This window comes from Eumetopias jubatus, unplaced genomic scaffold (assembly GCF_037043125.1).
Source record: "Eumetopias jubatus isolate StellerSeaLion01/CBP00866 unplaced genomic scaffold, mEumJub1_p1.0 scaffold_15, whole genome shotgun sequence".
Classification (NCBI taxonomy): Eukaryota; Metazoa; Chordata; class Mammalia; order Carnivora; family Otariidae; genus Eumetopias; species Eumetopias jubatus.
Window position 1 is genome coordinate 41,771,553 of NW_028274821.1, and position 13,937 is coordinate 41,785,489.

Genomic DNA, 13,937 nt, shown 5'->3' on the forward strand with positions numbered 1-13,937 from the left:
AATAAAATCTTTAAAAAAAAAATAAACAGCTATCTCATTGAGGCTCTTAGTAGTTGATTTCAGGACTGAGACAAGGAAGTGCAAGGTGAGCCTGGAGCTCTCACGGTGCTAGAAAGTAAAGAAATGCTCAAAAAAAGGTTGAGGGTTTGTTGAAAGACAGGAGCCAACTCAAAGGAGCACCTAACAGCCACAGGTAGAACAGTTTGATCAATAGAATAATGATAGTATTAGATTTTAACCTACAGAATGAAATAAATACGAGTTCATATTAATATAAATGATCAAATAAATGGGAGGAGAGGGATAGGTCTTCCTCATAATACCAGTGAATAAATGTAGAAGGAGGGAAATAGAGAATTGCCCTTAGGCATATTCCACAGTAATAAGTGTTGCACACAAAATCTTTTGAATGCTAAAAACCCCGGGTGAGAAAGTGAGGAGAAACAAGATTTGCATGGTTTCAAAGTATCTTCCCCTAAATACTTAGCAAAGGAAAAGAAAGTTATCTTTCTAGTGTAGGAATTTGGCAGACAGGAACTTAACCAAAGTAAACATCACCAGTAACAAGACATGTTAATATCAACATCATGAACCTCTTGGTATGACACCGTGTGGACATCATTCTTGTCGTATTCATGCCAAAAATGCGCAGCATTACTTCAGTCATGAGGAACCAGCAGGCAGTGCAAATTCAAGGACATTCTACAAAATAACGACGTAGAGCTCTTCAGAAGTGTCAAGGTGATGAAAGACGAGGAAAACTGCCGTACTGCAGACAAATGGAGGGAATGCAGTGTAGTGTCCTACAGAGGATCCTAGAGCAGAAAAAAAAGGCATTACATTTAAAAACTTGTGAAATTCAAAAAAGACTTAGAGTTACTAATACTGTATTAATGTTAATTTTCTGATTTTGATAATTAGGATCATGTAAGGTGTTAATATAGGGAAAACTGGGTGAGAGATGTAAGGGGACTCTACTATTTTTACAGCTTCTTTTAGCTGTGAGTCTAAAATGAGTTCAAAATTCGTTCAAGGGATGCCTGGGTGGCTCAGTCAGTTAAGTGTCCAACTTGGTGTCAGTTCAAGTCATGATCTCAGAGTCATGAGATTGCTCGGTGTGGAGCCTGCTTTGGATTCTCTCTTCTTCTTCCTCTGCCCCTGCCTCTCTCTTTCCCAAAAAAAAAAAAAAAAAAATTAGTTCAAATAAAAGTTAAGTATTAAAGATATCTTCGAAGACCCAGTAAAGGTATTGAAGTTTGACTTTTCTTGTTCCTCTAACAGGGTTAGAAAGAAGCTTCTGGAACAGCGGGAAGAAACCATAACAATAGATCGGGTCTGCAGACAAGAAACATTTGCTTATGAGATGGTAAGAGTCTCATCTTTCTTTTTTTTCCCCTGTGAAACAGTGAAACACTCTGTCATTGGGTGTTAGTGATGACTGTAGGGTGGCTTTATATTGGATATGCTTAGCTGAAAACAAACTTAGAGAAACCTCATTGGGACTGGGAACTGGTAGGAGAAAAAGACCCACAGAACTCAAGTGATAAGAACTTAAGTGATCGGGTGGCTCAGTCATTGTGGCTCAGTCAGTTAAACGTCTGCCTTCAGCTCAGCTCATGATCCGATAGAGTCCCACCATCAGGCTCCCTGCTCCGCGGGAAGCCGCCTTCTCCCTCCCCCACTCCCCCTGCTTGTGTTCCTTCTCCCACTGTGTCTCTCTCTGTCAAATAAATAAATAAAAATCTTAATAAAAGTTTAAGTGATGGCACATTTGCCTCTTTCAGATCTCTGCCTTTATTCTTGAATTTGTTTATTTGAGAGAGAGAGCACAAGCAGGGGGAGCAGCAGAGGGAGAGGGAGAAGTAGACTCCCTGCTGAGCAGGGAACCCCATACGGGGCTCAATCCCAGGACCCTGGGATCATGACCCAAGCTTAACTGACTGAGCCACCCAAGCACCCCTTTATTTCTGCTTTTAGTTTGGTTTTGCTCTCTATATTAGGCTAAATTCATGCCTTTTCATCTCCCTATTGCTGGTACTTTTGTTCTGCTCCTGATTGTAGTTTAATCACATTCTTAATCCACCATCTCTTATGTAAACCCTCAGAAAAATTTAAGATGATAAATAATGAGGAATTAAGTGTTAGACATGATGGGTTCATTCAATACATATTCTTGAGGACCTACTGTGTGTCAGATGCTGTGTTGGTCACTTGGTAATACATAAAGGCATCTGTTTTCTCTCCCACTTATTTTTTATTGTGGTAAAATTTACATAACATAAAATTTACTATTTTAACCATTGTTAAATGTTCAGTTGAAGTAGCATTAAGTACATCACTGTATTATGTACCTATCAGTATTTCCAGAACTTTTTCATCATCTCAAACAGAAATTCTATACTGAGTAAATAACTCCCCATTTTCCTTTCCCTCAGCCCCTGGTAACCTTTATTCTACTTTCTGTCTCTGTGAATTTGCCTGTTCTAGATACCTCATATAAGTGGAATCATGCAATATTTGTCCTTTTGTGTTCAGCTTATTTTACTTAGTATAATGTCTTAGAGGTTTTATCTGTGACTGAATAATATTTCCTTGTATGGATATACCATATTTTGTTTATCTGTTCATCTTCTGATGGCCATTTGGCTTATTTCCATTTTTTGGCTACTGTAAATAATGATGCTATGAACACCAGTAGACAGGTATCTGAGTCCGTTTTCAGTTCTTTTCAGTATATACCTGGGAGTGCAGTTGCTCAGTCATACGGTCATCTAGGTTTACTCTCTTGAGGAACCACCAGACTGTTTTCCACAGCAGCTGGGTCATTTGACAGTCCCTCTAGCAATGCGCGGAGGTTCCAGTTTCTCCACATCCTCTTCAACATTTCTTACTGTCTTTTGAGAATAGCCGTCCTAGTGGGTGTAAAATGGTATCTCATCATGATTTCAATTTGCATTTCCCAGAGGGTAAGTGATGTTGAGCATCTTTTCATGTGCCTTTTGGCCGTTTGAATGTCATCTTTGGAGAAATGTCTATTCGAGTCCTTTATTAGTTTTTTAATTGGGTTGTCCCTTTGTTGAGTCGTAAGAGTTCTTTGTATATTCTGGATACTAGACTCAGCGTATGTGTGATTTTAAAATGTTTTCTCTCGTCTACAGGTCATTTTTTTTTTATTTCTGTATTTGAGAGAGAGGATGAGAGAGAAAGCACATGAGATGGGGGGAGGGTCAGAGGGAGAAGCAGACTCCCTGCCGAGCAGGGAGCCCGATGCGGGACTCGATCCCGGGACTCCAGGATCATGACCTGAGCTGAAGGCAGTCGTTTAACCAACTGAGCCACCCAGGCGCCCTACAGGTCATCTTTTCACCCCCTTGATAGTGTCCTCCGATATACAAAAGTTTAAAATGTGATTAAGTTCACTTTATCTTTTTGTTGTTATCTGTGCTTTTGGTGTCGTACTTAAGAAACTACTGGCAGGGGCGCCTGGGTGGCTCAGTTGGTTGGGAACTGCCTTCGGCTCGGGCCATGGTCCCGGAGTCCCGGGATCGAGTCCCGCATTGGGCTCCCTGCTCGGCGGCGAGTCTGCTTCTCCCTCTGACCCTCCCCCCTCTCATGTGCTCTCTCTCTCTCTCTCTCTCTCATTCTCTCTCTCAAATAAATAAATAAAATCTTTAAAAAAAAAAAAAAACCCATACAGAAGATAATTTATAAAAAAAAAAAAAAGAAACTACTGGCAAATCCATTGTAGGAATGAAGCTTTCCCCCATGTTTTCGTCTAAGAGTTTATAGTTTTAGCTCTTAGTTCAAGTCTTTGATCCATTTTGAGTTAATTTTTATATATATAAGGAAAAGGTATAACTTTATTCATTTGTATGTGGATATCCAGTTTTCCTGGCACCATTTGTTGAAGAATGGTTTTGACACCTTCGTTAGAAGTCAGTTGACCATATAAGATTTATTTCTGAGTTCTCCGTTCTATTCCATGAGTCTCCGTGTCTGTCTTATCTTCAGAAATCCTGTTTTGATTGTTATAGCTTTGTGGTCATTTTTGAAATTGGGAAATGTGAGTCTTCCAACTTTAATCCTTTTCAGGATTGTTTTGACTGTTGATGTCAAAACTCGGAATTCCCTAGGGATTTTAGGAGGGTGGTTTTATTTCTGGGTAAAAAAAAAAAAAAAAAAGAAATCCCATAGTGATTTTGATAGGGATTGACTCTGTATATGATTTGGGGTAGTGTTGTCATTTGAACATCTTCCAATCCATGAACAAGCCTTGTCTTTAAATTTAAGTTGTCAGTTAATTTTGTTCAGTAACATTTTGTAGTTTTTAAGTGTAAAAGTCTTTGATTTCTTTCTTTTTTTTTTAAGATTTTTTTATTCTCTTAAAGTAATTTCTACACCCAACATGGGGCTTGAACTCACAACCCTGAGATCGAGAGTCACATGTTCTACCGACTGAGCCAGGCAGGCACCCCAAGTCTTTTCATTTCTATTAAGTTTATTCCTAAGTATTTTATTCCTTTTGATGATATTTTAAATGGAATTATTCTCTTAATATCTTTTGAGTTGTACACTGCTGGTATATAGAAATATAACCGGTTTTTGTGTGTTGATTTCATAACCTGCAACTTTGGTAAATTTATTAGCTCTAATAGGTTTTTTTGTGTGGATTCTTTAGGATTTTATACATAGAAGATCATGCCTGTCATCTGCAAACAGAAATAACTTTATCTCTTTCTAATTTGGTTGCTCATTCATTCCTTTTCCTTTCTTCCTTTTTAAATCTAATTATTCTGGCTAGAATTTCTAGTACTATGTTGAAGAGAAGTGGCAAAAGTACACATCCTTATAGTTTTTCACCATTGAGTATGATTTTAGCTGTGGATTTTTTTGTATATGTCCATCATCATGTTGAAGAAGTGCCCTTCTGTTCCTAGTTTATTCAGTGCCTTTATTGTGAAAGGGGATTGGATTTCCTCTATTTTTTCTGCATTTCAGTGAAATAATGATGTGGGTTTTTTCCGTCCTCTATTAGTGTGGTGTATTACATTGATTGATTTGCGTGTGTTGAACTACTCTTGCATCCTGAGGATAAACCCCGCTTGGTTGTGGAATATAATCCTTTTCATATGCTGCTGAATTTGGTTTGCTAGTATTTTGGTTTTAAAGATTATTTATTTATTTATTTGAGATAGAGCAAGAGAGAGCGAGAGCATGGGGGGAGGGGCAGAGGGAGAGGGAGAAGCAGGCTGTCTGCTGACCAGGGAGCCCCAATATGGGGCTTGATCCCAGGACTATGAGATCATGACCTGAGCTGAAGGCAGATGCTTAACCAACTGAGCCACCCAGGTGTCCCAGTTTGCTAATATTTTGTTAGGGAGTTTTGCATTTATATTCATAAATGATACTGGCCTGTAGTTTTCTTGTGGTGTCTTTGGCTTTGGTATCAGAGTATGTTGATCTCATAGAATGAGTTAAGAAGTTAGTATTCCCTCTGGGGGTTGCCTGCATGGTTGGGCAATGCCTTGCAGTCAGGTCATGATCCCAGGGTCCTGGGATCGAGCCCTACATCGGGCTCCCTGCTCAGCAGGGAGTCTGCTTCTCCCCTCCCCCCCCACCCCCATAAATAAAATCTTAACGTATTCCCTCAGGGCGCCCGGCTGGCTCAGTCGGTAGAGCATGTGACTCTTGACCTCACTTTGGGCATAGAGCATACTTTAAAAAAAAAAAGTATTCTCTCTTCTTCAGATTTCTTGGAAGATGTTGGGGAGGATTGATGTAATTCTTTGGTATAGTTCACCAGTGAAACAATCTAGTCCTGGGTCTGTCCTCCCTCCCTCCCTCCCTCCCTCCGTCAGTGAGAGAGGGAACACAAGTAGGGGGGAGTGGGAGAGGGAGAAGCAGGCTTCCCACCAAGCAGGGAGCCCGATGTGGGACTCGATCCCATGACCTTAGTAGAAGGCAGATGGTTAACGACTGAGCCACCCAGGTGCCCCTTGGATTCATTTTGATTGTTACCTTCCTTCTGCTTATTTTGGGTTTAGTTTGCTCTTCTTTCTCCATTTCCTTAGTGTATACAGTAAGGTTATTTACTTGAGATTGTTCTTTTTTTAATGCAGATGTATACAGCTGTAAGTTTCCCTCTTTGTACTGCTTTTGCTGCATCCTATGAGTTTCTGTGTTCTGTTTTTGTTTTCATTTGTCTCAAGGTATTTTCTCATTTCCCTTGTGATTTCTTTTTTGACCCATTGGTTATTTAAGAGTGTGTTATTTAATTTCCACTAAATTTTTTAGTTTTGTTCCTATTATGATTTCTAGTTTTATTCAGTTATAAACAGAAAATATACTTTAATTGATTTTAGTACTTGCAAATTCATTAAGACTTGGTGGTCTATCTCAGAGAATTGTTCATGTGCACTTGAGAAGAATGTATTGTTGGATGGAGTGTTCTGTATATGTCAGTGAGATCTCATTGGTTTGTAGGTGTTATTTCCTTATTAATTTTCTGTATGGTTATTCTACTCATTATTGGAAGTGGGGTATTGAAGTTTCCACCTGTTATCATAGAACAATATATTTCTCCCTTCAATTCTGTCAGTTTTGCCTCATATATTTTGGCATTCTGTTGTTAGCTACGTATGTATATAATTACTGTATCTTTTTGGATTGCATATTTTATCAGTATACAGTGTCCTCCTTTGTCTCCTATAACCTTTTTTGACTTAAAGTCTGTTTTATCTGACAATAACATTTGGTTACTATTTGTGTGGAATATCTTTTTCCATTTTTTTACTTCCAGCCTCTTTGTGTCTTCACGTCTAAAGTGAGTCTCTTACAGAGAGTGTATAGATGATGAAATATTTTTAATCCATTCTGCCAATCTTTGCCTTTTTAATGGGAAAGTTTAGCCCATCTGTGTTAAAGTAATTACTTTATTTCTGCCATTTAGGTATCTGTATGCCATACCTATCTTTCGTTCCTTGGTTCCTCTATTATTGTCTTCTTTGGTATTTAGTTGAATTTTTATGCTGTATTTTGTTTTCCTTCTCTCCATATGTATGTGTTTTACTTATTTACATAGTGGTTACCTTGTGGATTACAATTACCATCTTAAAATTATAACAACCTAATCTTTTTTTTTTTAAGATTTTATTTATTGAGAGAGAGAGAATGAGATAGAGCACGAGAGGGGCGAGGGTCAGAGGGAGAAGCAGACTCCCCGCTGAGCAGGGAGCCCGATGCGGGACTCGATCCTGGGACTCCAGGATCATGACCTGAGCTGAAGGCAGTTGCCCAACCAACTGAGCCACCCAGGCGCCCATAACAACCTAATCTTTTTTTTTTTTTTTAAGATTTTATTTATTTATTTGACAGAGAGAGACACAGCGAGAGAGGGAACACAAGCACGGGGAGTGGGAGAGGGAGAAGCAGACTTCCCGCGGAGCAGGGAGCCCGATGCGGGGCTCGATCCCGGGACCCTGGGATCTTGATCTGAGCCGAAGGCAGACGCTTCACGACTGAGCCACCCAGGCGCCCCAGCCTAATCTTAATAATACCAACTTTGTTCCAGTAGAAACTTCGAGGATAGATACTCTGCTTATATACATCTCTGTCCCTCTCCCTTGATGATGTTATTGTCTCATCATATCTTTATGTGTCTGTTAACATAAATTTATAAATACTGTTTTATGCATTTGTTTTTGAGAGAAAAGTTATAAACTAAAAGTATAGTAGCTTTGGGTTTTATATTTGCCTATGTAGTTACCGTTACCAGTGTTATTTCTTACAGATTCAAATTACTGTCTAGTGTCTTCTCATTTCACCCTGAAGAACTCTCTTTAGCATTTCTTGTACAAAGCCTACTGGTAATGAACTCCCCCCCCCTTTTTTTAATCTGAAAATGCCTTAATTGCTTTTTCATTCCTGAAGGATAGTTTTGCCAGGCATAGAATTCTTGGTTAAAGGTGTTTTTTTCTTTCCTGACTTCAGATATGTTGTCCTACCCCCAGCTCACTGAGTGCATTTAAAACAGTTGATTTAACATCTTTGACAAGTAACTTCTGTATCTGGGCTTCCTCGAGGGTGGCTTTTGTCAGATTTTTTTTTTTTCTTGTGACTGTGACATATCTTCTTGTTTCTTTGTGTGCTTTATGTTTTTATTGAGAACAACGAATCTGTACTGGACATTCTGAGTAAATTCTTTTACTTGTTGATTGTTGGAGCTGCGTGTACTCCTTGTTGTGTATGGTTATGGATATTTCTGTTTTATTATCTCTGTGGACAGCCAGTGACCTGTTCAAGATTTCCTTAAATGTCTGCCTCCACAAATTTAAAAAAAAAAGAAAAGGCCCTCTTTCTAAATTTCCCAGTAGCTGCTGCTGTGGGAAGCCACTGCTATCAGGAGACCAAAACCCAGGCAAGTGTCTACACCAGGTCATCAGGACATTACCAGAGCAACCAAAACCACCAGTTTTGGGAGAACAAGGTCCCCATTGCTTGTCATGGCATCACCCATCTGTTCAGGAACACAGGACCCTATTTCCACATCTGTAGTGGGGCTGAGGAATGGGGGGTGGTAGTTGGTTTGCACTCTGTGCTTACTAATGAAAGATCAGCAGCTTATCCTTTCATCAAACACTTTCCTAGTTGATGTAACTGACTGATCAGGTTTCAGAATTCCAAAATAGTTGGTTCCGATCTCTCTTTCCATCTTATTAGTTGCTTTGGTGGAGGGACTGATCCCTAGAGCTGCCTACTATGTCATTTCGCGTATTGTTACTCCCTCTTATTTTTGCACCTGTACTTCTTAACTAGTCTACTCTGGGGGCTTTTATCGTTATTGTGCACACATAATAGAAGTGTGAGGTATTAAAGATGTGAGAATGTTGTAAAAAGCAAGACTGTGTTGGTTTTAGAGCCAAACTGATCTACATCCAGACTTGCTGATTTACCTTGGGTAAATCTGAACCTCTGTGCATCTGTCAAATAGCTTTCGTAATATTGTGAGAGAAGGTGTGTAAAAGTGTTATTAGCAACTGTAAATGCCAGTGTTATACCATTAATTGATATTCCTGTTTTATCATCAGTTGCTAAGCATTTAGTGCCAATCATTGTTAGATACTTTATGTACACATTCTCAGCAATAGTTCTGTAAAATGAGTATTCTCTGTTTTTTGTTTTTGTTTTGTTTTTTTTACAGAAGAAACTAAAGTTTAAGAGAGGTTTTAGCAATTTTCTTAAAGTAAAATTAGGAGTCAAAGCCAGGGCTGCCTGACTCTAGCCCTTGATTACAGCTGTTGTTCCACACTGCCTCTTTGCTGAGTCACACTGTGATTTTAAGGTCTCTTACTTGTTTTTCTCCTTCAGGAGTCACATGCCATAGGAAAAAAGCCTGAAAATCCAGCAGACATGATTGAAGAAGGGGAGCTTATCCTATCTGTGAATATCTTATACCCTGTTATATTTCATAAGGTCAGTAGTAAAACCTTTTGAATTTCACAGGTAATATGGGGGACTTTTGTCAAAGGGTTTAATCATTTGAATAGTTACAACCTTTAGGGTTCAAAATAAATGCAAACGTACACTGTTTTATGTAACAGTTATAATATTGGAATTTATTTGTAATTGCTGCACTGGAAGCAACTAAAAGTATATGTAAAGCCACAGTGATTGTAATTATGTGAATTCTTGCGTTTGTTTCTTAGGTGTGTTTGTTTGTTTGTTTGTTTTTACAGAATAGGTGACTGGTAAAGGAGTAGGGTAACCCTTCTTCACCAAATCAGAATACATGGGAAGCTGTCAAAACTAACTAAAAACAACTCTTCTTTGATGAAAATGCAGAAAGTTAACAGGAACATTCATAAATTTCTTAGAGGTCTCTGATAAAAAGAATTCTACCCTCGCCCCTAGGGTGTGTATTCTTGATTCCCCAAATAGATGTCACAAACTTTGATAAGGTTTAATTGAAATATTACTATACATGAATTGCACTTGTGAATAGTCAATAATGAAGCATCTGGGATAGAGTTAGTACTAATTACCTTGTTTGATTAAGATCTGAAATTACTAGTCAAACCAAACCAATAAAACAGAACTCTGGGTCTATAACATGAGAGTAGTGTATAGATTGCTTGGAGGAAATTTTAAAACACACTGCTGCTGGGGCATCTGGGTGGCTCAGTCAGTGTAGATCGCCCAACTCTTGATCTCAGGGTTATGAATTCAAGCCCTGGGTTGGACGTGGAGCCTACTTAATAATAAATAAAACACAGTGCTGCTAGATGAAGTTATATTCCAAAGGTTCTTGGTGATTTCATTTTAGTAGCATCTTGATTATAAACTTTAGCTTATTTTGTTTTTTTAAAGATTTTATTTATTTGACAGAGAGAGAGAGAGCACAAGCAGGGGGAGCGGCAGGCAGAGTGAGAAGCAGGCTCCCCGCCGAGCAGGGAGCCTGATGTGGGGCTTGATCCCAGGACCCTGGGATCACAACCTGAGCCGAAGGCAGACACCTAATGACTGAGCCACCCAGGCACCCCATAAACTTTAGCTTAAACTAAGAAAGTTCTGTTGCTAAGTGTCTTAGTCCCTTGTGGCCGCTGTAACAAAATACCGCTGATCGAGCACCTTATAACCAGCAGTTTGCCTCAGTTCTGGATGTTGGCAGTCCAAGCTCGGGGTTAGCACAGGCAGGTGAGGCCCTCTTCCAGGTCACAGACCTCTCAGGGGTCCGAAGGAACTAGGCTTTCTGTGCGATCTTTTATAAGAGCACTAACCCCATTCATGAGGCTCAGCCTGCCACCTCATCACCCCCCCTCCCAGAGACCCAACCTCCGAACACTATCACTTGGGCGGTAGGATTCCAGAATCTGAATTTGGGGTGGACAAAGACATTCAGATCATAACACCAAGTGTCTCAGTTGTCTGTGGAATTCTAAGTTATGGAGGTGGCCGAGTGACTATACTAGAGGCCAATGCCATTGAGAGATGTTAATTACTTACATTTCCTGAGAGGAGCAAGTTGACCACAGCCACAGGGCCACAGAGGAAAGCACCAGTGACAGTTGGGAACGAAAAGGAGTGAGGAGAAGCCATAGGCCACAGCCTTTATTGAGGTTTCCATGGGCAGGGCGAATGGTTCGGGCTTGGCTAGTTTGAGTAATTCCAGCGGGTTCGGGGGTCTAGGGACTGTCCCTAGTTGTCCACTACCTGACCTTACATTGATTTAGGACGAGCAAATACTGATTTAGGACGAGCAAATACTGGCTTGGCATGTGAGAATGAGAACAAGGAAGTGGCTTCAGAGACCAGGCTCTGGATCACAGGGGAGATGTAAACAGTTTTGGCCATTAATTTGGCCCTGTTATTAATGGATGCCAAATGGACAAATACAGAATCTAAGAAAACACAGAACACTAAGTTATGGGGATAACTTTAAATTAAGAAAACCAGTAACTTCATCTAGATCTGGTCAGGACAGGATTTACAGTTTACTTGCTTCGTCTCTAAGTGGACACTTATTTATTTACCATTTGAATTTTAGCACAAAGAACACAAACCATACCAGACGATGCTGGTGTTGGGCAGTCAGAAGCTCACAGAACTGAGAGATTCAATTTGCTGTGTCAGTGACCTCCAAATTGGTGGGGAATTCAGCAACACTCCTGATCAAGCTCCTGAGCACATAAGCAAAGTAAGGTGTTGTGTTTTCTTTTTTTTCTTACCCCTCATAAAACAAGAAGAAATAATAATAGTCATAATAATAATAAGCTAAATAAGTAGTGATTACTCTAGCAGACTCATAAATGTTCCAGTAAATCCTTTCTCCTTTTATGCCATTCCATCAAGTTTATCTCTTCCCTTTTTATCATCAAGACATTTTCAGGGGCGCCTGGGTGGCTCAGTCGTTAAGCGTCTGCCTTTGGCTCAGCTCATGATCCCAGGGTCCTGGGATCGAGCCCCGCATCGGGCTCCCTGCTCCGTGGGAAGCCTGTTTCTCCCTCTCCCACTCCCCCTGCTTGTGTTCCCTCTCTCGCTGTGTCTCTCTCTCAAATAAATAAAATAAATTAAAAAACGTAGGCTTCATTTTGGTGGTTCTTATAAATTCTCTTGGTCTTTCCTCAGTTTTCATGGTTTTAAATGTACTCTAATCTTTGTTCGTGTCTCTCTGTTGCCGCGTTCTCTCCTGATTTCCAAATCATTATTTTGACTGCCTCCCGGACATTTCCTTTTAGCCTCAGTGCTACCTGCATTTTATTTGAATTGCTACAGTCGATTCACTCTGCCCCTTTTCAGGGGAATGGTGTGATTCATTCTGAAACTGCCTACATCTCGTGGCTTACCATCAGTGGAAAACCCTTCCTGTTTGTTTAATGGAGAAAATAAAGTTAGCAGAAAAGAACTTTCCATCACCTCTCACCTTCATATAGCCATCTGCCCGTGTACCCTGCCCTCCCACGTGGGACAGTGGCTGGACTAAAGCTGCTGCCACCTGAGGCCAGGCTGCCTGCCCATGGGATCCCCTGTCCTCACCATGCTTGGCCTCACATCACGGTTCCTTCCATTCTGCCAGCTCTCCCTTCATTGCAGACGCGCTGTGGTCACTCCCTTCCTAAAACCTTGTCTCGACCATGCGTCTTCCCCTAGGCACCACTCAGAGTGAATAACAGCAAGTAGGAACAATAATACTCAATAATAGCCCCTAAATTCATTGTTTCTCTTTTTCTGCCGTCAACCTGGTCTTGCACTCAACGTTTGTTGCCAGCACTCCTGGAAAATCACTTTTCTTGATACCACCATAGACTTGGTTCTCACCTTTTCTGACCACTCATCAGCACGTCACACCTTTGAATATTCCTTCTTCCTTGCAACATTTTCTTTACTTAGCTTTTAAGACATTACAGCCACCTGATTTTCTTTCTGTCCGGCTGACTTCTAATTCATTCCTCTGCTGGATGCCGCTCGCTTTCCTGCCTTGTACTGTAAAGCCCTGGGTGTCCGTCCCTCAGAGCTTCCCTCTACGTGTCCTCCCTAGGTGATCCTAGCCAGATTCATAGCTGTCGGTACTGGGGCTTCCAAAATTGTATCTCCAATCTCAGCATCTTCTCTGACCTCCAGACTTCTCTATCCAGCAGTCTCCTTGACAGTTTTTTTATTTAAGTAATGTCTAACCCAATGTGGGACTCTAAAAACAGCCCTGAGACCAGGAGTTCACATGCTCTTCTGACTGAGCCAGCCAGGTGCCCCATCCTTGACAGTTTTTATTTTTTTAATTTTTTTTAAAGAATTTATTTATGTATGTATGTATTTATTTGACACACAGGGAGAGAGGAAGAAGCAACCCCCGCACCGAGCAGGGAGCCCAATGTGGGGCTCGATCCCAGGACCCTGGGATCATGACCTGAGCCGAAGGCAGATGCTTAACCGACTGAGCCACCCAGGCGCCCCGACAGCTTTTATTGGATGTCTAATAGCCATCTCAAACTTAATCTGTTCAAAAGCAGACTCTACATCTCCACCTCATTCTGTGCCTTCCCCAGTGTTCCTATCTCAGTAAATATGCCCGTTCTGAATCTGGTTACTTGGGCTAAAAACCTGGGAGTCCTCCTTGTCTCCTTTCCTCCCACATTGAAGGCATCAGCAAGAGCTCTGGCTCTACTTCGAAAATATATTCAGGCTTTGCCCTGCTCTTGCTTTCTCTGTCTCTAAGAAAAATAAAAAATAAATCTTTAAAAAAAATTAATAGTTTTCAAAAATAAAAAGAAATTGATCCTGTCCTTCTCCAGTTTAAAAATCTCAGTGGATCTCTGTAGGCTGACATATAAGGCCTTTTGTAATGATGACTTCCAAGTTAACTTTCCATACTATCCACCCCTACTTCTGCACCTTATGCTTCAGCCACAGATAATTTATGTTGCTCAAGCCTAACACTTTTTCAT

At 40.5% G+C, this 13,937-nt stretch overlaps 1 protein-coding gene and 1 long non-coding RNA gene across 5 annotated transcripts in view; one reads left to right on the forward strand and one right to left on the reverse strand.

The window, feature by feature from the left end:
* Nucleotides 1-13,937, forward strand: part of SNAPC3 (small nuclear RNA activating complex polypeptide 3) — a 47,231-nt gene that overhangs the window by 14,949 nt on the left and 18,345 nt on the right. For 2 of the 3 annotated variants that reach the window (XR_015766872.1, XM_028107263.2), the window contains exons 3-5: nt 1,282-1,366; nt 9,367-9,471; nt 11,543-11,692. Coding sequence is in view for 2 of the 3 variants with exons in the window: in XM_028107263.2 (XP_027963064.1) it covers nt 1,282-1,366; nt 9,367-9,471; nt 11,543-11,692 (340 nt within the window). In the remaining variant the exon portion in view is untranslated. The remainder of the gene's footprint in view (nt 1-1,281; nt 1,367-9,366; nt 9,472-11,542; nt 11,693-13,937) is intronic. The other variant, XM_028107265.2, reaches the window with a different exon arrangement.
* LOC114212396 (uncharacterized) overlaps nt 1-13,937 on the reverse strand; it is a 27,940-nt gene continuing 14,003 nt past the window's right edge. The window contains exon 3 of one of the 2 annotated variants that reach the window (XR_003609959.2): nt 1-815. This is a non-coding gene — a long non-coding RNA (uncharacterized LOC114212396). Of the gene's footprint in view, nt 816-2,746; nt 2,913-13,937 lie in introns of those variants that run through there. The other variant, XR_015766874.1, reaches the window with a different exon arrangement.